The sequence below is a fragment of the Desmodus rotundus genome, chromosome 4, assembly GCF_022682495.2.
Source record: "Desmodus rotundus isolate HL8 chromosome 4, HLdesRot8A.1, whole genome shotgun sequence".
Taxonomy (NCBI): Eukaryota; Metazoa; Chordata; class Mammalia; order Chiroptera; family Phyllostomidae; genus Desmodus; species Desmodus rotundus.
The window spans coordinates 51,693,437-51,718,766 of NC_071390.1; the positions used below are offsets into that span (position 1 = coordinate 51,693,437).

The 25,330-nt window shown below is 35.5% G+C and overlaps 1 protein-coding gene across 3 annotated transcripts in view; it reads right to left on the reverse strand.

Moving 5' to 3' along the window:
* The window catches only part of P4HA1 (prolyl 4-hydroxylase subunit alpha 1), an 85,162-nt gene that overhangs the window by 37,733 nt on the left and 22,099 nt on the right, over nucleotides 1-25,330 (reverse strand). For all 3 annotated transcript variants that reach the window (XM_024561392.3, XM_024561391.4, XM_053923135.2), the window contains exon 5: nucleotides 17,326-17,463. In XM_024561392.3, the coding sequence (XP_024417160.1) occupies nucleotides 17,326-17,463 (138 nt within the window). The remainder of the gene's footprint in view (nucleotides 1-17,325; nucleotides 17,464-25,330) is intronic.

Sequence of the window (25,330 nt, forward strand, 5' to 3'; positions counted from 1 at the left end):
ACCACATCAGTTGAAATTTGCTGATTTAGGACTATACAGATTTCATTTGAACTTCACAACAATACTCTGAGGTAGGAAAAGCAGGAGTTACATTAAATCTATAGACAGAAATTTACAAGATAATAAAACATGACAAGAATCACACAGCTAATAGGGCACATGGCACCTAGCTATCAAGATGTCAATTATCTTTCACTGCTTGGCTTACTTTACTTAGCACTCACCTATATGGGGAACCTAATTAACAGAACAAACTGGCAAGCAAAATATAGCCACAGACATTGAAATCGACAACCGAGGGGAGGGGAGAGGAAAATAATGGGAAAAAAGGGACAGGGACATAAATGAACATGTACGAGGGACCCATGGATGTAGTAGCCAAGGCGGGGTGGGATTGAGGGTAGGAGGTGGGTGTGGGCAGGGTGGGGAAAAATAGTGGTGGGAAAATGGAGACAACTATATTCAAACATCAATTAAGAAAGTTAAAAAAAAAAGATGTCAATTCCCAGCCCTCAAACCAAAATGAAACATCAATAAAGTTGAAGCATGCAATTTTTCTAACACAGCAAAAAATCACTTTATCAGATATATTTATCTTTCTCCTAACCAATCATCTGGGCAAGAGATGAATGGACAAAAGAGAAGCAAACCTGTCAACTGGCCTCCTGCCCTCCTCCTCCTCCTTTCCTTTCCCTTTCCAACAGCATTAGTGATATGTAATTTACATACCATAAAGTTCACCCATTTAAAAAATATACAGCTTTTGGTATATTCACAGAATTGTGTGACTATTACCAGCCTAATTTTAGGACATTTTCATCACCCAAAGAAGAAACCCTGTAACTATTAGCAGTCACTACCCATTTTTTCCCCCATCTATCCCAGCTCTAGACAACCTCGGATCTATTTAGCGTATCTACAGATTTGCCTATTCTAGTTATTTCATATGGACAATATCATGAAATACGGTCTTTTGTGACTGCCCTTTTCACTCAGCATGATGTTTTCAAGGCCCGTCCATGTTTTCGCATACTTTTTATTGCCAAATACTACTCCACTGTATGGACAGACTACATTTTGTTTATCAGTTGATGGACATTTGAGTTGTTTCCATTTTCTGGTTTTTATAAGTAATGGTACTATGAAGATTAGTGTACAAGTTTTTGTGTGGACAAACATTTTCATTGCTCTTGAGTAAATATGTAGCAGTAGAATTGCTGGTCAGATGGTTAACTCCATGTTTAATATTTTCAGGAACTGCCAAACTCCTCCAAAGTGGCTACACCCCATTTTACAATCCCAACTGCAGTTGTATGAGGGCTCCAATTTCTCCATATCCTCTCCAATTCCTGTCATTGTCCCTCTTTTTTATTATAGCCATTATGGGGAGTATGAAGTGGTATTTCAATGTGGTTTTGATTTGTACTTTCCTAATGATGATGCTGAGCATCTTTTCACATGCTTACTGTCCATCTGTATATCATCTCTAAAAAAAATATCTATGTAAACCCTTTGCCCATTTAGAAATTTGGTTGTCTTTTTATTTCTGATTAATTATTAGAATTCTTTACATATTCCACATACAAGTTCCTTATCAGACGTGATTTTCAAATATTTTTTACCTACTCTGTGGGTTGTCTTTTCACATTCTTTTTAACTATTTGTGATGTTTTATTCCAGTGTCTTTTCACTTTCTTGATGGTGTACTTTGAAGCATAGAGGTTTTAATTTTTGTGAACTCTAACTAAATATTCGTATTTTTTAAAACATTGATCCTTACTGCCTACTATACAAAAAAAATATCATCTCAGGTTTTGCAATATTCTCACACACAGTCTAAAGAAATGCACACACACCTCTTTAGTGCCAAAATTACAAAGCACATGATGTAAAAGCCCACCATGGGCAAAATAAGCAGAAACTATTCACAAATACTATCAGACATCCCCCAAGACCTTCAGATATTGGTATTATCAGATTAAGGATACAAAATAACTATGAATAAAATGTTTAATAAGAGGAAAAAAACAGAAAATAACATATAAGATACTCTAAAAAAAACAAAAGAAAACAGAACTTCTAGAAATGATAAATATAGTTAATGAAATAAGAACTTATTGGTCAGGTTAAACAGCAAAATAGATACAATATAAAAAGAGAATAATAAACCTAGAAGAGAGAGCTGAACCAATTACCACGGAATTAATGACCCAGGGTGCAGCAGAGAGGAGAGATAAATACAAAGGGCTAGTAAAAAAGCAAGGAAGAAAAAATAAGAAGGTCTAATTATGTCTACTTGGAATTCCAGAAGAATCAATAGAGAGAATGTGGGAGAGGCACTATTTAAAGAAATAATGGTGGACAATTTTCCAGAATTAAAACACATGGAACTTCAGATTCAGGAAGCACAAAGAATCCCAAACCAAACATATTGCATGTGATGGCTTCTTAAGGATGTGGTTTTTAAGGAGGAGGAAAATAATTCTAAAAGGAAAGGCTAAGGTACAAGGAAGAATGATAAACAAAGAAATTGGTACACATATGAGCCACTCTAAATTAAAGAAAAGTGAACTACCAGACTGGCAAAAACCTCAAAGTTTGACAACATTTTTGATGATGCTGTGGGGAAATAGGGACTTTCATAGATTGCTAGTGAAAATGCAAAATGATGCAACTACTATGGAAAGAAACTGGGACAGTATTAGCAAAATTACCTATGCATTCACTCTTTGATTCAGTGGCATCGCTAATAGGAAAAATATCCCAAAGATCATTTACCAAAAACACAAAATAGCATATGCACAAGGTTGCTGGCAGCATTATTTTTTGAACAGCGAAAGACTGCAAACAAACCAGATGAGCATCAATAGGGGCCTAGTTAAATAATCTATGGCACCTCCATAAAACAGCGTAACATGCAGCTGTAAAAGGAAATGAGGACAATTCTTATATATTGAGATGATATGAAGTGACATATAGGGTATGTCAATGAATCAAAACACCAAAGTACAGAAAGTATTTATACCATGCCACCTTCTGTGTTTATGTTGACATGAAATAGGAATATACACATATTTGCTTATATTTTACAAAAGAAACAATGGAAATAGACAAACTAATAAAATAGTAGTTACATATAGGAAGAAGAAAGGAACAGAAATGAAAGTGACATGCCAGTGGATCTTATTATTCTAGTCTGAAATTTTAAAGAAAATAAAAAGTTTTGCAAATAATATGAGAGAAATGGGTGAAGGTGGTCAGCAGGTAAAAGATACATCTTTCAGTTATTAAATAAATAAGTCCTGGAGCAAAAAAGAAAACTCATGGACATAGACAACAATGTGGTGATTACTGGGGGGGGGGGGGGGGAGGGAGTTGGGTAGAGGTGGAAGAGGGTATAAGGGGGATAAATGATAATGGAAAAAATACAATAAAAAATAAAAATAAAATAATAAAAAATAAATTAAGTTCCTGGGATGTAATGTACAGCATGGTGTCTATAATTGATAACAGCATACTGAATATTTGAAAGTTGCTAAGAGAATAGATCTTAAAAGTTCTCATCACACAGACTAAAAATTTTGTGACTATGAGTGATGATGTACGTGTCATCATTTCACAATATATACACGTCAGGTCATTATATTGTACACTTTAATACAATGCTATATATCAATTACACCTCATTTTTCAAAGGTTTTTTGGGTGCCTCTTTGTTAATAAAAACATGAATAACATTTGCTGTTTTAGCTTTCACATGCCTTTAGCCCATTGGAGTCTCATGGCAATCCAATGAAAAGGTATGATTTCAGACCCCAAAATGGATATTGCCCACAATGCCACTTACAGTTTCATGTTCTATATTGGACAATGTGTTATCACACTTCACTGCCAACACATTTCTAAATAGATTAGATATTCAGAAACCAAACAGATATAAAAATTTTGAACAGAAGAGGACAAAGATAGGATATGAACTGAAAACTGAGCCTGTGATAAATTTGCTTTCAGTAAAAAAGATGTAGAAGAGGAGAAAAAAAAAAGACAGAAGAAGTAGAGGGAGGAGGGAAGGAGAGGCAGAAGAAAAGTTTTCCAAACTTTTGACATCAACGTTGGATCAGTAATTGTGAGACTCATGGTGGTTTAACATTAATGTCAAAATATCTGGTCTCGTCTACCCTAACTTCTCTGACCTATGTATGTAAATGGAGAGATACAGCATTTTCATAGATTAGAAAATTCTTTATCATTAAAATGGTAATGCTGCCCAAATTCTCCCCAAGATTCAACACAATCCCAATCAAAATTCCTACAGGCATTTTTGTAGAAACTGACATACTGATTCTAAGATTTATAAAGAAATCCAAAGAATTTAAAATGGCCAAAGTAATTTTAGAAAGAACATAGTTGGAAGGTATATTCTGTAATACTTGATTTCAATACTTTATAAAGCTTACTTTATATTTATATACTTATATATGTTACTTTATTACTCACTTTAGTAATTCAGACTGTTTGCTGTTGTGGAAGGATAGACACATACATCAACGGAACAGAAGCAAGTCAGGAAATAGATCAAATGATTTTTGACCGAGATGCCAAGGCAATTTAACAGGAGAAAGTAAAGTCCTTTCAAAAAATGTTGTTCAACCAACTAAGTATTCATATTTTTAAAATCAAACATTGTTCCCTACTGCATACCCTACAAAAAAAATCAACTCAAAATGTATGCTATAGCTTAATGTGAAATCTGAAACTATAAAACTTCTGGAAAAGAAACAAATATTTGAGACTTTGGGGGAGGTAAAGATTTCTTAGATATGACACCAAAAGTACTACCCAAAAAATAAAAAAATATTGATAATTAAACACTAACAAAATTTAAAGCTTTTGCTCTTTGAAAACCACCAATATGAAAACAAAAAGACCAAAGACTGATTAAAAATACTCCAACACATTTATCTGATAAAGGACTTATATCCACAATAGAGAGCTCTTAGAACTCAAAATGATCGAGAACCGATTTTTCACCAAAGAGATATGAATAGCCACTAAAAACATGAAGAGAAGTGCAAGTCATAATGCAAATTAAAATCACAATCAGATAACACTAAAATTGTGAACATACCAAATGTTGGCGAGTATGTGGAGGAACTGGAATTTGTAAACACTGATGATAGAAATATAAAATGGTACAACAATTTGGCAGTTTCTTAAAAATTAATATACACATACCACGCAACCCAGTAATTTCACTCCCAGATATGTAACCAAAAAATAAAAATCTAATAAAAATCTAATAATAAAATAGAAAGAGAATAAGCCCCCAAAATCAGAGAAAAAAGTACTGAAATAAATGAACACAACTGTAAAACACATTGAGGGCATAACCACACAAATAACATGTTTTTAAAACAATACCTTGGTCATATCTAGTATAATATATTCCAAGGATAAAAAGTACAAATAAAATGCATTCAATAGTCTTAATGTCCTTAATAACACAGGTACTGTTATTTTGAAGTTACCTTAGGCATAGTATAATACAAAGAAGTAATTATGTTAATGTCATTGGAACCAAGAGTTTCAACACAGAAGAGATATAAGTATAAACTTTGTAATCTTAAACTTGAATTAGAGTTAACAATATGAACTCCAATACCTCTATCTATTGAATATATCTAGAATCAATGCCTAACTCAATAGCAATAACGAACATCCCAAGAATCTAGCCAGACTCTGATCCCTAAATGTCATTTCCCATTAAAAAGAATCAAAGCTCATTATAGAAATGTCTATTTCCTGCTCTAGGATAGAAATTTATAAGGTGAGCCTGGAAAACATTGCCACACAAAGCAAAGCAGCTTCCTTGCCAGCAAAGAATAATAATAAAACCATTTCAGAAAGACCAATTAGCCAATCTAAAGAGTTCTCCACTGACCTAAAATGGGATAATCTGAACACTAAATGAAGTAATGAATATAACTGATTGGAACAGAAAAAAATATATGTAAATCTGTGAGTTCATAATTATACTTCAGATAAAAACCACTAGTCACTACCGGCAGTTATTAGGACATCAACTCATTACTCTGAAAACTGACACAAGAAAAAGAATCGAGGATTTATCTTGCTTTTCATGTATAAATCATATAGTTCAGGGTAACCAAATGGTTCCTGCATGAAAGTTCTTATTTATAGAATTCCAGCTCATAAAAGTAGAAGGAATAATGGAATAAGAAAAGTCACCTTTTTGCAAGCCCTGATGAAATAGTTCTAGGCAATGATTGTCAAAGGCTGTTAAATCCATTGGAAAAAATTCAGAGAGAACTTTATATGGAGGTATCAGTCACCCACCACTGAAGCTACTCATCAACCAGTATCACAAAAGTGTTATCAGGTATCAACAGAAGGTTCGAAGCGCCACCTATGGAGTTAACTTAAAAATGAATCTAATCAAGCCTCAGACTAACCAATTTGCAGGAAACAGGAGTTAGAAAACAAGTTGCAAAACACAAAAAAAGAAATCAGGCAACTCCAGAATGTGGTACATTCCACAGGACATATGCCCAGGTGTTTCCAACTAATCAATGAAATGAAGGGAAAAAAAGGATGAGAAGGAAAAATAAGAGAGATTTAAGATAACATAACCAAAATATGCAATTGTAAAAAGGCATCTTTGAGATCACCAGAGAAACTGAGCATTGACTAAATATTAAATAGTGTTAAGAAAATATTGTCAGTTGGTTAGGTTAGATACCAATAGCTATATTATTTTTAAAAAGGACCTAATTAGTTAGATAAGCATACTGAATCACTAATAGATAAAATGACACGATGTCTAAGATTTGCTTTTAAAGCAGTCCAGTAAGAATAGCAACAACAAAAAAAAGTGGAGGAAACAGAAAACGAGTGGCAAAGCGTTACAAACTTTTGAAGTTGGGTAATGATGGATAAGAGGCTCATAATATCACTTCCTTTATTTTTATATTTGATATTTTCTATAACAAAATGTCTTATAAATAAGACATAAATAAATGTCTTATAAATGTCTCATCAAAAAGGAGAAAGTCATGTCCTATAGGGCTCTTTTTACGCCTTATAAAGAAAATCACGTAAGTGCCTTTTTGACACTAACAAAAATGAAAATGACTAGTATGTGAAAAAGTAAAATACAATTAGATGATAAAAATAAATAATACTTACCTGACAAATTTCCCTTCTAATATACACTTCTGAGAATAAATCAATATTGTGCTAGAAGTCATTCTTCCAGAAAGGTAAAGTTTTTGAAACAAACTATTGGTCAAAAGCAGACTAACCAACAGTTTCTCTGATCAGACAAAACCTTATACGTTTATCTAAATGTCTGATGATATCACAAGGGAAACTGGTAGAAAAGGGAACACAATGGTGTTTTCCTTAATACGTTTTTATTCAATACACTTGAAAGAATCACTAAATTGGCTACAACCAAACTCAGCCATGTCCCATGGTGTCAATATATTTTTTAAAGGCTGGCAGAAAGGGAGTTTATGAGAAATAAATTAAGAGAAAGTAAAGTCATCGTCACATTTTGCTAGTGATCAGACATTCACTGTCTAAGGGAAAGTATGCCCTGGGCTGAGGATGGCCTGTCCCGTTCCAGTGGCAGGCAGAGTCCGAGCATGGAAGAGTCCACGCACTGAAGGGTCACACTGATCATACAATCAAACATTCAAATCATACAACTACCCCATTCACTTTTTTTTTTTTGCCTCCTGTCAGTCACTTATGGATAGTAACTTATTATCAGTGTATTCCAAAAATGAAGATGAAGATCCGTATTTATCACTTTTCCCTTATCTCTCTACTACACATTCCTCTATATGAACTCAGTATTTTAACATGATGCAATTCCAGAAACCAAAGAAACATATCCCATTTTGACTCTCCTGTTGTTTTTCAGTTATGAGAACTGGTGTACGGTTCTAAGAAGAGCTTACGGTGCAGCAATTAGGACCTCAGGGACATGCAAAAGACATAAAAGAACAGTATGTCATAAATCCATGTAGGTAGCACCAGTAATATTTTTTATATGATGTGATATTGTGGCAACATTTCATAATGTAATGGAAATAGATCTTAAGCTATTCTGCTTTGCTAGTTAGTATTTCTACTTTTCTTAACCTACTGATCTATTCACAATTATTAAAAGCAGAATGTCTGACAAATACCATATGATCTCACCTGTAAGTGGAACCTAATCAACAAAACAAACAAGCAAGCAAAACAGAACCAGAGACATTGAGATAAAGAACAAACTGACAGTAATCAGAGGGGAGGTGGGAAAGGATAATGGAGCGAAAAAGGGGAACAGTTGTCAAGGAACATGTATGAAGGACCCATGGACAAAGCCAAAGGGGGGTAGGATCAAAGGTGGGAGGTGGGGATGGCTGGGGGAAAGTGGAGACAACTATACTTCAACAACAATTTAAAAAAAAGAAAAATAAAAAGCAGAATGTCTGAGAATCAGACTCTAAAAAGAAGGAAATAAACAAGTGATGCAATATCCCATTAAAAGCAGAACACCTGGGAATCAGATTCCTAAAAGAAGTGATGCAGCATTTGAAAGGGAAGGCTACATCCAAAACAGAAAACATGGAAAGAAAAAGTAAATAGGCAAGCAGATAAAGAAAATGAGATAAGGAAAGTGATGTTGGCAGAAAAAGACTACAAAAACTTTCATACAAAGGGCAAGTAGAATTTGATAAGAAAAAATAAGTTGAAAATTGCTTTGATTCAAAGGAATTGGCGTGGATGATTGACATTAGCATGTCAAACTGAATGGAGCAACCCAAATATAAGGTAACCTAACACCAAAATGAGTCCTTTTAATTATTATCACAAAATAAACTATATTACAAGACATTTTAGAAAAATTTACTTAGAAACACATTTTTGTTCATCTATAAGCTGGAACATCTATTTTAAAAATTCTTATACTGCACAGAACACTCTGTGGATAAGAACTTGATCTGTGTGAGAGAAACGTTTAAAATGCATATACTTGGGAGGCTGGTGGTGTGCATCTGCGGCAGTATGACACACGCATAGCTGAGTGAGCTCAAGACTGGTGGGGAATCTACTACCTGGTTTAGCAACCTTATCAGCTCACCAAGATAGTGATGCAAGTGACTGAGTGTGTGAACATTCAACTTCCACCTGAAGTAAATACAATTTTTTTGGTGTAAGACATTTTTCATAATCCCCCACCACCAAATCACAGCTAAAAAAAAAAGAAAAAAGTACCGTATCTTTGGAAGACATGGATCTAATCAACAAATCAGAGTTAGGGACAACCTGAAACTAAAGGACCAGTTTATACTGATGCTAATGCATATACTTACCACATTTTATTGTTTTAGAATTTTATTTATTTTTAATTAGATGGAGGGAGGGAGAGAGAAAGAGAGGGGGAGAAACATGGATGTGCCAGAGATACAGCAACTGGTTGCCTCACACACCCCCAACTGGGGACCTGGCCCACAACCCAGGCACGTGCGCAGACCAGGAATCGGACCCACGACCTTCTAGTTTGCAGCCTCAGTCCACTGAGCCACACCAGCCAGGGTCAGATTTTATATTAAAATATCAACAAAGCATTTCAAACCAAAGAGGAACAAGAAACAGACAAAATGAATCAAGGAGTAACATGACATAAATATAAATCCACTGAAATAAGCATTTATTTGAACTTTTTGTGTTTGGGGACAATTAAAATCATCCTTCCCCTACAACTCTCACCCCCATCATTCACACCTAAACTATACACTATAATTTTAAGTCTGACAAAGCCAAGAGTATGCAAGGATTTGAAGAAATGGAAACTCTCATACATTGCTGGTAAAAGTATAAATTGGCGCATCTGCTCTGGAGAACAATCTGGTCACAACCAGTAAAGGTGAAGAAGCGTATGCCCTGACTTCTCATACCCTACGTGAACTCTTCCATGTGTGTACATGGACATAAACAGGGATGTTTGCTGAAATCTTGTATAACATAGCAAAAAAATCAGAAATAACCTAAATGTCCATCCATCCATAAAAGAATAAATCAACTTTGTCATATACTACCATATTTTTCGGACTATAAGATGCACTTTTCCCTCCCAAATTTGGGGGTGGGGTGGGGGTGGGTCTTATAGTCTGAATGTAGCTTACATTTACATTGGTGAAATATTATTTATGTTATTAGATATTTTACCACATTTTTTCTTCAATTTTTTTTTTCCGATATCCTTCTCTAAAACCTAGGTGCATCTTACGGTCCAAAAAATATGGTATATACAGCAGTCAGATGACTATGACCAACATGGATGAATTTACTCAAAAACACTGAGTGAAAAGGTTACAGAAAGACAGAGTGCGATATATTATTTGTTTGAAGTCTAAAAACACAATACAATGTATGTACTGTAGTAAAGTGTAAAAGACAAAGAATGTGCACCAAGTTCAGAATAGTCATTACCTCTAGAAAGAAAGTGAAGGTACACACAAGGCCTTCATACATAAATGTGATCTTTTAAAATAACAGAGAAAGGTTTGGAGAACAACAACAACAAAAAAGCCTAAAAAGGTTTATTAGTTCACTCTAGAGTTATTTCTACCACTTACAGGATGAAATATGCTTAGGAAATTTCAGTCCCTATACTTATAATGAATTTGCATGAAAAGGAAAATTCTGTAAGAACTAGCCCAAAACAGCGCCTTGAAGAGAATTCAATGAGGAAACACAAAGTGCATGAGAAAAGATGAACATTGCCCTGATGAAAAACTACACATGTTCTCAAAGTGGTTTATTTTCAGTTATTCTCTATGAAAGTCTTACCAACTGATCTCTAGATTAAGGCTGGGTACTCAGAGGAACCAAGGAATTTCCTACGAAACACAACAAAATCAGGATTAAATAATATTCAACACCATTTTGAAGGGAAGATGATAAAGTTTCAAGTGAAAAGAAATACAGGGAACTAAATGAAATGTATTACCCCCATATACATGAAATCTGCTTCTTCTGTGTTCTCTATTTTTTGAATGGAATACATGTAGTTGTTGAAACTCCTATCAAGTCCATCATCGAATTCTACTACTCCATCTCCTGGGTAGCTTGGTAACCTATCCACTTCTCTCCATACCCACTAGCTACCAATGTCATCTCGTATTTAAATTTTTACAACAGTCTCCTCCCTGATTTCTTTGTTCTTACCCCCAGGTCTCAATCCAATCTCCATTCTGCAGCCAGAATATTTCTAAAAACTTCCCTGGTTAAAACTTTTCAGTGGCTTCAGTGGAACAGTAAAAACGCAACATGGCTTATAAATCCCTTCAAGACATGGTTTTTGCTAACTTATATAGCCTCTTACCCCACTGTCCCCAACTCGTACACTCATATCCTGAACAAACTACTTGTTAGATATCTGATATTAAATGCTCTCGCCTCCTCTCTGGCCTTTATACGTGTTCTCCTGGATTAGAATACTTTTCTTATGCCCACTTCTCCTCCCTATCCCCATTTTCCTGGGTAATTCTTATCTATCTCGATGTTTTGATTTTTTATTTAATTTTTTATTATAGTTTGCATTCAACACTTTTTTGTATTAGTTTCAGGTGTACAACACAGCAGATAGACATTCATACAGGTTACAAAGTGTTCCTTCTGATAGTTCAAGTGCCCATCGGTTACCACAGATAGTAATTACAGTATTAACAATAGTCCCTATGCTGTATCTTACATCCCCACTACTACCTTGTACCTACCCATTAGTATTTCTTAATTCTTTCACCTTTATTAACCCTGTCCCCACAACACCCATCCCCTCTGACCTTCATCAGTTTGTTTTCTGTATCTATAAACCTGTTTCTATTTTGTTTATTTTATCCTTTAGATTCCATACTTAAGTGATATCATATGATATTTGTCTTTCTCTGGCTTATTTCACTTAGCATAATACCCTGTAAGTCCAACCATGCTGTCACAAAAACTAAGATTTCATTCTTTTTTGTGGCCAAGTAATATTCCACTGTACATATGTACCACCACTTTTTTATCCATTCATCTATTGATGGACTACATCTCAATGTTTTTAATGTCCCGTCTTCCAGGAAGTCATCCTTTACACCTCTTATTGAGTCCAAAATTAGGTTTCCTTCTATGTGCTCATACATATCCTCAATGATCCCCGTTTAGGCCTTCATCATACTATATCATAAGAACGCAGGCACCCTAAGGGCAAGAGCAGTGTCAGTCTTATTCATTATTGCATCCCCAGTACTTAATGTAATGGTTGGCACATATTAAATAACTAACATCTCTTAAATAAATTGATGTTTTAAACAAGAAGCCAATTTTTCAAAATAAAGTCATGATCAGAAGTGTTATAATGTATATTATTAGTAGAAACAAAATAAAATTTGCAAATTTGTACATTTCTGGAAATCCAACTAATGGAATTAGTCCAGCTTACTAGAAATTGTATTTGACATTACATCACGATTAGTTTTCCCACGTGATACTTCATCCCAAAGGAATGGAGATGAGCAACAAAACATCTTAACAGATAACTCATCCTACTGTACTTTATTACTGAGAAAATCATTTCAGTATGAAGACAAAGGTAACATATCTTATTTCTTGAGTTGATAATGACAAGAAGATAGTAATGGCAGTAAGCTACACAGTCATAGAAAATGTTAGAGATGGCAAAGAGTAATAACCATGTGAAGTTAGAAATTGTTCATAAAATAAAGCTATAACAATAAAACAAATTATAAAACTTAAACACATTTTTTAAAAATTTTAATTTTTATTGTTATTCAATTACAGTTGTGTGCCTTTTCTCCCCATTAAACACATTTTTAAACAACAAATATAACAAAGAAGAAATCACAGGGGAAATTAGAAAGTACTTCAAAACAAATGAAAATGGAAACTCAACGTACCAAAACTTATGAGACATAGTAAAAGCAGTGCTAAGGGAGAAATTTATAATTACAAATGCTTATATTAAAAAACAAGAAAGATCTCAGATAGGCAACCTGTTGACAACTTAAGAAACTAAAAAAAACAAGCACAAAGTAAACCCAAAGCTGGCAAATAAAGTAAATATTAAAGCAGAGGCTAAGTAGAGAACAGAAAAACAACAAAGAAAATAAATGACACCGAAAGTTGGTTTTTTGAAAAGATCAACAAAATTGACAATCCTTTAGCTAGATCAACTAAGAAAAGAGGAAAAGATTCAAATTTCTAAAATCAGAAATCATAGTGTGGGCCTTACTACCAATTCTACAGAAATACAAAGGATTATAAGGGAATACTAAGAAAAAATTGTATATCAACAAACTCGATAATCTAGATAAAATGGACAAATTTTCTAGAAACACAAAATCTGCCAAGACTAAGGAAAAAAATAGAAAGTCCAAATAGACCCATCACTGGTAAGGAGACTGAATCAGTAATCAAAAGTACCTTGACAAAGAAAAGCCCCAGACTTAATGATGGATTCACTGGAGAATTCTACAGAACACTTAAAGAACTAACACCAATCCTTTTCAAACTTTTCCAAAAAAAATTTAACAGGAGAGAATACTTCCTATCTCATTCTCTGAAGCCAGTATTACCCTTACACCAAAACCAGGCAAAGACACAAGGAAACTACAGACCAATTATCCCTTATGAACACTGATGTAAACCATCCTCAACAAAATACTAGCCAACAAAACTCAGCAGCATATTAAAATGATTATACACAGTGATCGAGTGGGACTTACTCCTGGAGTACAAGGATGTTTTAACATATGAAAATTGATCACTGTAAAACACCACATTGACAGAATAAAGGAAAAACACATGATCATCTCAATTAATTCAGAAAAAGCATCTGACAAAATTCAACACTCTTTCGTGATTTAAAAAAAACAAATAGGAAATAGAGAAATTACCTTAACATAATAAGATATATTTGAAAAAACCCACAGCAAACATACTCAATGGTGAAAGGCAAAGATTTTGCTTTTTTTTTTAACATTTCTTTTTATTGTTGTTCAATTACAGTTTTCTGCCTTTCCACCTCCCAACACCTCCCCAAGCTTTTCCTTTATATCAAGAACAAGGATGCCCACTTTCACCACTTCTATTCAACTTAGTTCTGGAAGTTCAAGCCAGAGCAATTAGGCAGGGGGAAAAAAAGCAATAAAAGGCATCCAAATTTAAAAGGAAGAAGTACAATGATCTCTGGTGGCAGATGATACTATCTTAAATGTGGAAAACCCTAAATATTCCACAACAAACTGTTAGAGCTAATAAGTGAATTCAAGAAAATAACAGGATACAAAGTCAACACACAAAAATCAGATACATTTCTGATATTTACAATGTACAATCTGAAAAGAAAATTACTAAAACAATTCTGGGATTAAAATACATAGGAATTAACCAAGGAAATGAAAGACTTGTATAATGAAAACTATAAAACACTGGTGGAAGAAACTAAAGGAGAGAGCCCTGGGTGTCATCCCAGATGGGGCACATGCGAGAAGGAACCAATCCATGTTTCTCTCTCTCTCTGCCTCCCTCCTTTCCCTTCTCTCTAAAAATAAATAAATAAAATATTTTTAAAAAGATATTTCAAACATTTTAAAAAGAGAGAGAGAGAAATTAAAGAGGCCCTGGCTGGTGTGCCTCAGTGGGTTGAGCACTGGCCTGTGAACCAAAGAGTCACAAGTTCGATTCCCAGTCAGGGCACATGAGTTGCGGGCCAGGTCCCTAGTAGGAGGAACATGAGAGGCAACCACACATTGAAGTTTCTCTCCCTCTCTCCCTTACCCTCTCTAAAAATAAACAAATAAAATCTTACAAAAAGAAAAAGAAGAAATTAAGGAAGACATAAGTAAATGGAAACATATCCCATATCCATAGGATTGGAAAATTTATATTGTTAAGATGTCAATTACTACTTAAAGCAATCTAAGTTCAATGTAATCCCTACCAAAATCCCAATGACATTTTTTACAATAATGAAAAAAAAAAATCTTAAAACTCATATGGAATCTCAAGGGATCCCAAACAGCCAAAAACAATCTTGAAAAAGGACAAAACTGAAGGGTTCATACTTCCTGATTTCAAAACTTACTACAAAGCTCCAAGTCATGAAAACAGTATGGTACTGGCATAAAGACAGACATATAGATCAACAGAATAGAGCCCAGAAATAAACCCTCACATGGATAGTCAACTGATTTTTGGCAAGGGTGCCAATACCATTCAATGGGGAAAGGACAATCTTTTGAAGAAATGGTGCGGGGAATATTGGATATCCACATGCAAAAATATGAAGTTGAACCCTTACATAACCATATGCAAAAATTAACTCAAAATGGACCAAGGACCTAAATGTAAGAACGTGAGACCTAAGAAAAATAAAATTCTTTGAAGAGCCCTGACTGGTGTAGCTCAGTAGATTGAGCACTAGCCTGGAAACCAAAGGGTCACCAGTTCGATTCCCAGTCAGGGCACATGCCTGGGTTGTAGGCTAGGTCCCGAGTTGGGGGTGTGCGAGAGGAAACCAATTGACGCTTCTCTCCCTTTCTTTCTCCCTCTATCCTTCTCTCTCTAAAAATACATAAAATAAAATAAAATAAACTCTTAGAAAACACAGGGCAAAAGCTTCATGACATTGATTAGACATTGATTTCTTGCACATGATCCTAAAGGCACAGGCAGTAAAAGAAAAAAATAAACAAAATGGGACACTGAAATTTTTATAATTTTGTACATCAAAACACAGTATCAATGGAGTAAAAAGGCAACCCACAGAATAGGAGAAAATTTTTTCAGATCATTTATATTCTAAAGGATTAATATCGAAATATGTAAAGAACTCCTAAAATTCAGCAAAAAAAATAAACAAACACTATTAAAAATGGACAAAGGATTTAAACATACTTATCTCCAAAGAAGGTATGCAGATGGCTGGTAAGCACATGAAAATATGCTCAACATCACTGATAATTAGAGAAATGCAAAACTGTGACAAGATACCAAGCCACATCTATTAGGATGCTTACTATAAAAAAAAATAAAAATGAAAATAGCAAGTGTTGGTAAGAATGTTGAGAAATTGTGCACTGTTGGTGAGAATGTACACTGCTATAGCTACTATGGAAAACAGTATGGCAGTTCCTCAACAAATGAAAAATAGAATTACTATATGATCCAGCAGTTCCATTTCTGCACATACACTCAAAGAATGGAAGGCAAGGTCTTGAGGAGTTATTAGCACACTTATGTTCATAGCAGAATGATTTACAACAGACAAAATTTGGAAGCAACCCATGTGTCCAGTGATGAATGACTAGATAAGCAAAATGTGGTATATACATGTAATGGATTATTATTCAACCTTAATTAGTAGGGAAATTCTGACACATGCTATAATATGGATGATCCTTGAGGACACTATGTGAAGTGAAATAAACTAGTCACAAAAAAGACAAATCCTTTATAATTCTACTTATGAGGTACTTGAATCAGAGAGACAAAAAAGAAGAATGATGATTTCTAGGGACTGGAGAAAGAAGGAAATGCACATGGGACTTATTGTTTAATGGGTATGAGTTCCTGTTTTACAAGATCAAAGCAGCTATGGATGATGGTGATGGTTGTACAGCAATGTGAACATACTTAGAGCCACTAAATGGCACATTTAAAATTGGTTAAAGTAGTAAATTTTGTTATATGTTTTTGTATAATAAAAGTCTTTAAAGCAAATTATCATGAAATAATCAGCCATAACTTTAAAAAATGCGTTTTGCATCACTTCCCAGCCTTTTGGCTAAAATCAAGTATAAAAAACAGGTTTTGCCAAAAACAGATTAGAAAGCAGGATGTTCACACAGCAGAACACTTAAAAAATCTGCACATACCCAACAGGTCTTGGTTTTTAAATTATTGAACACATAATCTTTGATTATCAATTCCCTTATAACTTCACTTACAAACCCTGGGTGTTCTAAATAAAAACATTTGGAAAAATGATTGTTTCTTTTTCTTACATGCTAAAATTGCCTACTTAAGGTTAGTCCTTATAATTATAAGCTTTCAAAGTAACAAGCTAGAAGTTTATCCACAACTATTGAGTCCTTAAGAAATGGAGGAGTGTTTTGTCCTCACTATGAAACAAAGTTAAAAATCTTAAAATAATGAAGTCTTTTTTACATTAACACTGTCCTACTGGACTGAACAGAGAAGCCAGGTGATAGGTGTTTTACAGACTAAAAGAATTCTTACCTGGAAGATTGCCCTTTGAAATGGTATCTGTATCCAAATTGTAGGTGTCCTGGAGACGCAACAGGGCTTTGGCTGCCCCAACCTGATCTTCATCATTAGGAAAGTACTGTCTCTGAATTGTTAGGTTAGAGATAAAGCCTGAAAATAAGGGAGAGGGGAAACTTTAGAATCTCAGAGACTTCAAATTTCCAAAACAGTCTTTACAAATGTTTTTCAAAATTGATTTTATTATAATATTCTACCATATTATGTTCCACATACTCAATGAGAAAAAATTAAATACACTGAATGAGACCTGACATACATCTAAATCATTCCATTTTCTATTGTTGCTTAATCTGAGGTCACTGCATAAACTATGCCTGTATTAGTAGATACAAATAAATTATGTCTGTATGCATTAGCAGATAAAGATCAACTAACATAATAATTGAGCTCTTAGTTATATAATATAGCCTCCACTAAGCTTGAAAAATTAAGAGATTTATGGATTTGAAAATGATATACATTGGCAACCAATTATACTTTCATGACAGATGGTTAAGTAAAACATATGCTCTTAAATTCTGATATTTTCTCCCATGTGCCACACATTATATAAATATGTAAATATATAAAGTTTGGTGAACTTCTTTAAGGAGAAGAAAAGTTATTAATTATATATTTAAGATTATCAGCCCTGGCTGGAATGGCTCAGTGGATTGAGCACAGGCCAGAGAACCAAAGGTTGTTAGTTCGATTCCCCATTAGGGCACACGCCTGGGTTGCAGGGCAGGTCCCCAGTTGGGGGTATGTGAGAAGCAATCAATTGATGTGTCTCTCACACATTAACGTTTTGCTCCCAGTCTTTCTCCCTTCAATCCCCTCTCTTTAAAAGTAAATAAATAAATAAAGTCTTAAAAAGACTTATATTTTAACAAAAGATTTAACTAAGTAAGCTTGTTTATTAAAATATATTTGGATATAATTATTGAATATAGTGTTCATCAATCAAGATTTGCTCTATATAAAAATCTTAATTTTAAAACTTTGTATATAAAATATATCAAAAATCAAAACCAGCTCTGCAAAAGATAAAGGGGCTGCTGTAAGGAAAGGAAGCAAAAGAGAGAGAGAGCAAGAGGAACACAGGTACAAAAAAATGGCAATGAGTAAGTACCTATCAATAACAACCTTAAATGTAAATGAATTGAATGCTCCAATCAAAAGACATAGAATAGCTGAATGGATAAGAAAGCATGACCCACACATATGCTGCCTACAAGAGACCCATCTCATGACAAAAGACCTACACAGACTGAAAATGAAGGGCTGGAAACAAATTTTCTATGCAAACGGACAGGAAAAAAAAAGCAGGGGTAGCAATAATCATATCAGACAAAATAGACTTCAAAAAAAGGGCCACAAAGAGAGACCCAGAAGGTCACTTCATAATACTCAAAGGAAGAATCCACCAAGAAGAATAAACATTGTAAATACATATGCACCCAACATAGGAGAACCCAAATACATAAATAAAATCTTGGAGGACATCAAGAAAGATATTGACAGCAACACAATTATAGTAGGGGACTTTAACATCCCACTGTCAAAGATGGACAGATCTTCTAAACAAAATATCAACAAAGATATTGTGGCATTGAACAATGCCCTAGATGAAATGGAATTAACTGATATATATAGAGCCTTTCATCCCAAAGAAGCAAAATAGACATTCTTTTCAAATGCAAATGGAAGGTTTTCAAAGATAGACCACATGAGAGGACACAAAACAAGCCTCAACAAGTTTAAGAAAACTGAAATCATATCAAGCTTTTTCTCTGACCACAAGGGACTGAAACTAGAAACAAACCTCAAGGAAAAAACCCCAAACACTCAAAAACATGGAGATTGAATAGCACGCTATTAAACAATGAATAGGTGAAGAATGAGATTAGGGAAGAAATCAAAAATTTTCTGGAAACAAATGAAAATTAACTCACAACAATCCAAAACCTATGGGACACAGCAAAGGCAGTCCTGAGAGGGAAGTTCATAGCGATACAGGCCTACCTACAAAGAATAGAAACATCTCAAATAAACAACCTAACCCTACACCTACAAGAACTTGAGGAACAACAACAAAGACAACACAGAGAAAGTACAAGGAAGGAAATAACCAAGATCAGAGCAGAATTAAATGACATGGAGACTAAAAGCATAATTTTAAGGATCAATGAATCCAGTAGCTGGTTCTCTGAAAAGATAAACAAAATCGACAAGCCCTTATGCAGGCTCATTAAGAAAAAAAGAGAGAGGACCCAAATAAACACAATCAGAAATGAAAGAGGAGGGACTACAACTGATACCACAGAAATACAAAGGATTGTAAGAAATTACTATGAAGAGCTATATGACAAGAAATGTGAAAACCTAGGTGAAATGGACAAATTTCTAGAAAAATATAACCTTCCAAAACTCATTGAAGGAGGAGGAGAAAGCCTGAATAGACCAGTAACACCTGATGAAATTGAAACAGTAATCAAAAAGCTTCCAACACACAAAAGCCCTGGATCAGATGGTTTCACAGGAGAATTCTACAGAGCACTTAAGGTAGAGCTAACCCCCATCCTCCACAGATTATTTCAAAAAATTCAAGAAGACGGAAGACTCCCAAACTCGTTTTATGAAGCCAACATCATCCTAATCACAAAACCAGATAAAGACATAACAAAGAAAGAAAATTTCAGGCCAATATTGCTGATCAACATAGATGCTAAACTCCTCAACAAAATATTGGCAAACCACATCCAGCAATATGTTAAAAAGATCACACACTATGATCAAGTGGGATTCAAGGATAGTACAATATTCACAAATCAATAAACATAATACAGCACATAAACAAAAGCAAAGACAAAAACCACATGATCATATCAATAAATGCGGAAAAAGCATTTGATAAGATACAGCACCCTTTTATGATAAAAACACTCAGCAAAGTGGGAATACAGGGAGCATTCCTCAACATAATAAAGGCCATATATGAGAGACCTACAGCCAACATCATACTCAATGGACAAAAACTTAGAGCTTTCCCACTAAGATCAGGAACAAGACAAGGATGCCCTCTCTCACCACTCCTATTCAACATAGTATTGGAAGTGCTAGCCACAGCAATCAGACAAGAAAAAGAAATAAAAGGCATCCAAATTGGAAAGGAGGAAACAAAACTGTCATTGTTTGCAGATGACATGATAATATACATGGAAAATCCTATAGACTCCACCAAAAAACTACTCGGCCTAATAAATAAATTTGGCAAAACAGCTGGATACAAAGTCAATACTCAGAAATCAAAGGCATTCTAGTACACCAACAATGAAACAGCAGAAACAGAAATCAGGAAAAAAATCCCATTTGATAAAGCAACAAGAAAAATAAAGTACCTAAGAATAAAACTAACCAAGGAGGTAAAACACCTGTACTCAGAAAACTACAGAACACTGAAGAAAGAAATTAAGGAAGACACAAACAAATGGCAGCATGTACCATGCGCATGGATTGGGAGAATTAACATCATCAAAATGGCCATACTACCCAAAGGGATTTGTAGATTCAATGCAATCCCTATTACAGTACCCATGACATATTTCACAGATATAGAACAAACATTTCAGAAATGTATATGGAACTATAAACGACCCTGAATACCTGCAGCAATTTTGAGAAAGAACAACAAAGCAGGAGGGATCACAATACCTGAGATAAAACTGTATTACAAGGCCACTGTAATCAAAACAGCCTGGTACTGGCATAAAAACAGGCACACAGACCAATGGAACAGAACAGAGAGCCCAGAAATAAACCCAAGTCTCTATGGTCAATTAATATTTGACAAAGGAGGCAGGAGCATAAAATGAAGCAAAAATAGCCTCTTCAACAAATGGTGTTGGGAGATCTGAACAGCTATGTGCAAAAAAATGAAACTCGATCACCAACTTACGTCATACACAAAAATAAATTCAAGGTGGATAAAAGACTTAAATATAAGTCGTAACACCATTAAAGTCCTAGAGGAAAACGTTGGCAGGAAAATCTCAAGACATTCCACGCAGTGACAAGTCATTTAATTCACAGACACGTCCCCTAAAGCAAAGGACATAAAGGAAAGAATAAACAAATGGGACCTCATCAAAATAAAAAGCTTCTGCATGGCTAAAGAAAACAGCATTACAATGAAAAGAGAACCAACAGTATGGGAAAACATATTTGCCAATGATACCTCAGACAAGGGTCTGATCTCCAAGGTATATAAAGAACTCACACAACTCCACTGCAGGAAGACAAACAACCCAATTAAAAAAATGGGCAAAGGACTTGAACAGACACTTCTCCAAGGAAGACATACAGAGGGCCCAGAGACATATGAAAACATGCTCAGTATCACTAGTCATCAGAGAGATGCAAATTAAAACCACAATGAGGTACCATCTCACACCGGTTAGTGGCCAACATAAACAAATCAACAAACAAATGTTGGAGAGGATGTGGAGAAAAGGGAACCCTAGTACATTGTTGCTGGGAATGCAGACTGGTGAGGCCACTGTGGAAAACAGTATGGAATTTCCTCAGAAAACTAAAAATTGAACTGCCTTGTGACCCAGCAATTCCGCTGCTGGGATTATACCCTAAGAGCCCTGAAACACCAATCCAAAAGAGCCTATGGATCCTCTGGCCAAGATGGAGGCATAGGTACACACACTGTGCCTCCTCGCACAACCAAAAGAAGGACAACAAGAATTTAAAAACAAAAAACAATCAGAACTGACAGAAAATCAAACTGTATGGAAGTCCGACAACCAAAAAGATAAAGAAAAAACATTCATCCAGACCTGTAGGAGGGGCGGAGACGGGCAGCCAGGTGGGGAGGACTCACAGCAAGGCAGTGGTTGGTGGACCCAGTGAGGTGGCAGATTGTGGAATGGGGCAGGCCAGGGTGCAGCTAGCAGACCCCACAAGGTGGCCCCACATTCGCACATAGATAAACTGGGAGGAACGGTGGGGGAGCAAAGCAGATCACGCAACCCAGGGCTCCAGCGAGGGGAAATAAAGCCTCAAATCACTGATCGAAAACACCCATGGGGGTTGGGGCGGCAGCAAGAGAAACTCCCAGCCTAATGGGAGAGTTCGTTGGAGAGACCCACAGGGGCCTAGAGCGTGCACAAGCCCACCCACTTGGGAATCAGCACCAGATGGGCCCAATTTGATTGTGGGTAGTGGAGGGAGTGACTGAAATCCAGCAGAGTGGAGCAAGCGCCATTGCTCCCTCTCAGCCCCTCCCCCATGTATAGCATCACAGTGCAGCAACCAGCATAACCCCACCCCAGTGTACACCTAAGGCTCCGCCCCTTTACGTAACAGGCATGCCAAGACAAAAAAATGGCCCAAATGAAAGAACAGATTAAAGCCCCAGAAATAATACAACTAAGTGAGGAAGAGATACCCAACCTATCAGATGCACAGTTCAAAACACTGGTAATCAGGAAGCTCACAGAATTGGTTGAATTTGGTCACAAATTAGATGAAAAAATGATGGCTATGCTAAGAGAGACAAAGGAAAATGTACAGGGAACCAATAGTAATGGGAAGGAAACTGAGACTCAAATCAACGGTGTGGACAAGAAGGAAGAAAGAAACATCCAACCAGAAAACAATGAAGAAACAAGAATTCAAAAAAATGAGGAGAAGCTTAGGAACCTCCAGGACATCTTTAAATGTTCCAACATCCGAATTATAGGAGTACCAGAAGGAGAAGAGGAAGAACAAAAAATTGAAAACTCATTTGAACAAATAATGAAGGAGAACTTCCCTAATCTGGCAAAGGAAATAGACTTCCAGGAAGTCCAGGAAGCTCACAGAGTCCCAAAGAAGCTGGACCCAAGGAGGAACACACTAAGGCACATCATCATTACATTACCTAAGATTAAACAGGAGAGAATCTTAGAAGCAGCAAGAGAAAAGGACACAGTTACCTACAAAGGACTTCCCATAAGACTGTCAGCTGATTCTCAAAAGAGACCTTACAGGCAAGAAGGGGCTGGAAAGAAGTATTTGAAGTCATGAAAGGCAAGGACCTACATCCAAGATTGCTCTATCCAGCAAAGCTATCATTTAGAATGGAAGGGCAGATAAAGTACTTCTCAGATAAGGTCAAGTAAAAGGTGTTCATCATCACCAAGCCCTTATTACATGAAATGTTAAAGGGACTTATCTAAGAAAAAGAAGATAAAAAATATGAACAGTAAAATCAAAAGCAAGCTCACAGTTATTAACAACCACACCTAAAACAAAAAAGCAAACTAAGCCAACAACTAGAACAGGAACAGAACCAAAGAAATGGAGATCACATGGAAGGTTATCAACAGGGGAGTGGGAGGGGGAGAGAGGGGGGAAAGGTACAGAGAATAAGTAGCATAAATGGTAGGTAGAAAGTAGACAGGTGGAGGGTAAAAATAATATAGGAAATGTAGAAGCCAAAGAACTCATAAGTATGACCCATGGACATGAAGTATAGGGGGGGAATATGGGGGGGGGCAGGATGGAGTGGAGTGAAGTGGGGGAAAAATGGGACAACTGTAATAGCATAAACAAAAATATATTTTAAAAAATTAATTAATTAATTTTAAAAAAGGAACCTATGGACTCCATCCAATGTTCATAGAAGCACAATTTACAATAGCCAAGTACTAGAAGCAACCTAAGTGCCCATCAGCAAATGTGTGCATAAAAAACTATGGTACATTTACACAATGGAATTCTACGCAGCAGAGAGAAAGGAGGAGCTTATACCCTTTGCGACAGCATGGATGAAACTGGAGAGCATTATGCTAAGTGAAATAAGCCAGGCGGTGAGGGACAAATACCATATGATCTCACCTTTAACTGGAACATAATCAACAAAAGAAAAAAGCAAACAAAATACCACCAGAGACATTGAGGAGGGGAACTGTCTAGCAGTGGCCAGGGGGGAGTGAGGTGGGGACAGTGGGAAGAGGGGATTGCAGGAACTATTATAAAGGACACATGGACAAAATCGGGGGGATGGTGGGGGTGGGGGAGGGAGGTGGGTTCATCCGGGGTGGGGGGAGGGAAGGGGAGAAAAGGCATACAACTGTAATTGAATAACAATAAAAAATAAATTTAAAAAAAAATCAACAAAAGAAAAAAGCAAACAAAATATAACCAGAGACATTGACGTTAAGAACAATCTAAATAGCCAGAGGGGAGAGGGGAAGGGATAGTGGGGAGAAGGGTTTTCAGGAACTACTATAAAAGACACATGTATAAAACCAAACGGGAGGGTGGAAGCAGGGGCGGGAGGTGGGTTTGGCTGGGGTGGGATAGAGAGGTGGGGAGAAAATGAAGACAACTGTAATTGAACAATAAATAATTTAAAAATTTTTTAATTAAAAATTTAAAAAATTAAAAAATAAATAAAATATATCGAAAATCAAACTAACAAACTAATTACTGGTAACTATATACCCCTTAAGGAGAATGGATGCTAAATACTCCCTAAGGAACCAAAAAAACAAAAAGTGATTTAAATTTTTAAAAATGTGTCATCATTTGCCAATAAAAATCTGGTATGAGATCTCCTTTCTCTCTCATTTACCTACCAACATTTTGATCAGCGAAGGGCTATGCATTTTTACGTTAATGAAAATGTAAAAATGAACAACCAGCTGGAAAAGGGCTAAAGTTCGTATCAAGCTTTTTTTTTTAGTTTTAAAACCAACTCTCAGTCACAATACCCACATGGAATTTTAAAAGCAAATTTTATAAATTTTACAGATGACTATAATGATTTTTAGGCCCCAAAATAAATTGTAAGAAATTGCTTAAATCCTCCCTAATAAAAGGAGAAAAAATATATATAGTAGCTTTATAGATGACTACCGCAACTAAAATGTCAAAGTATCAAGGTTTACCTTATAAAAGAACTTAGATCATACAGATCATT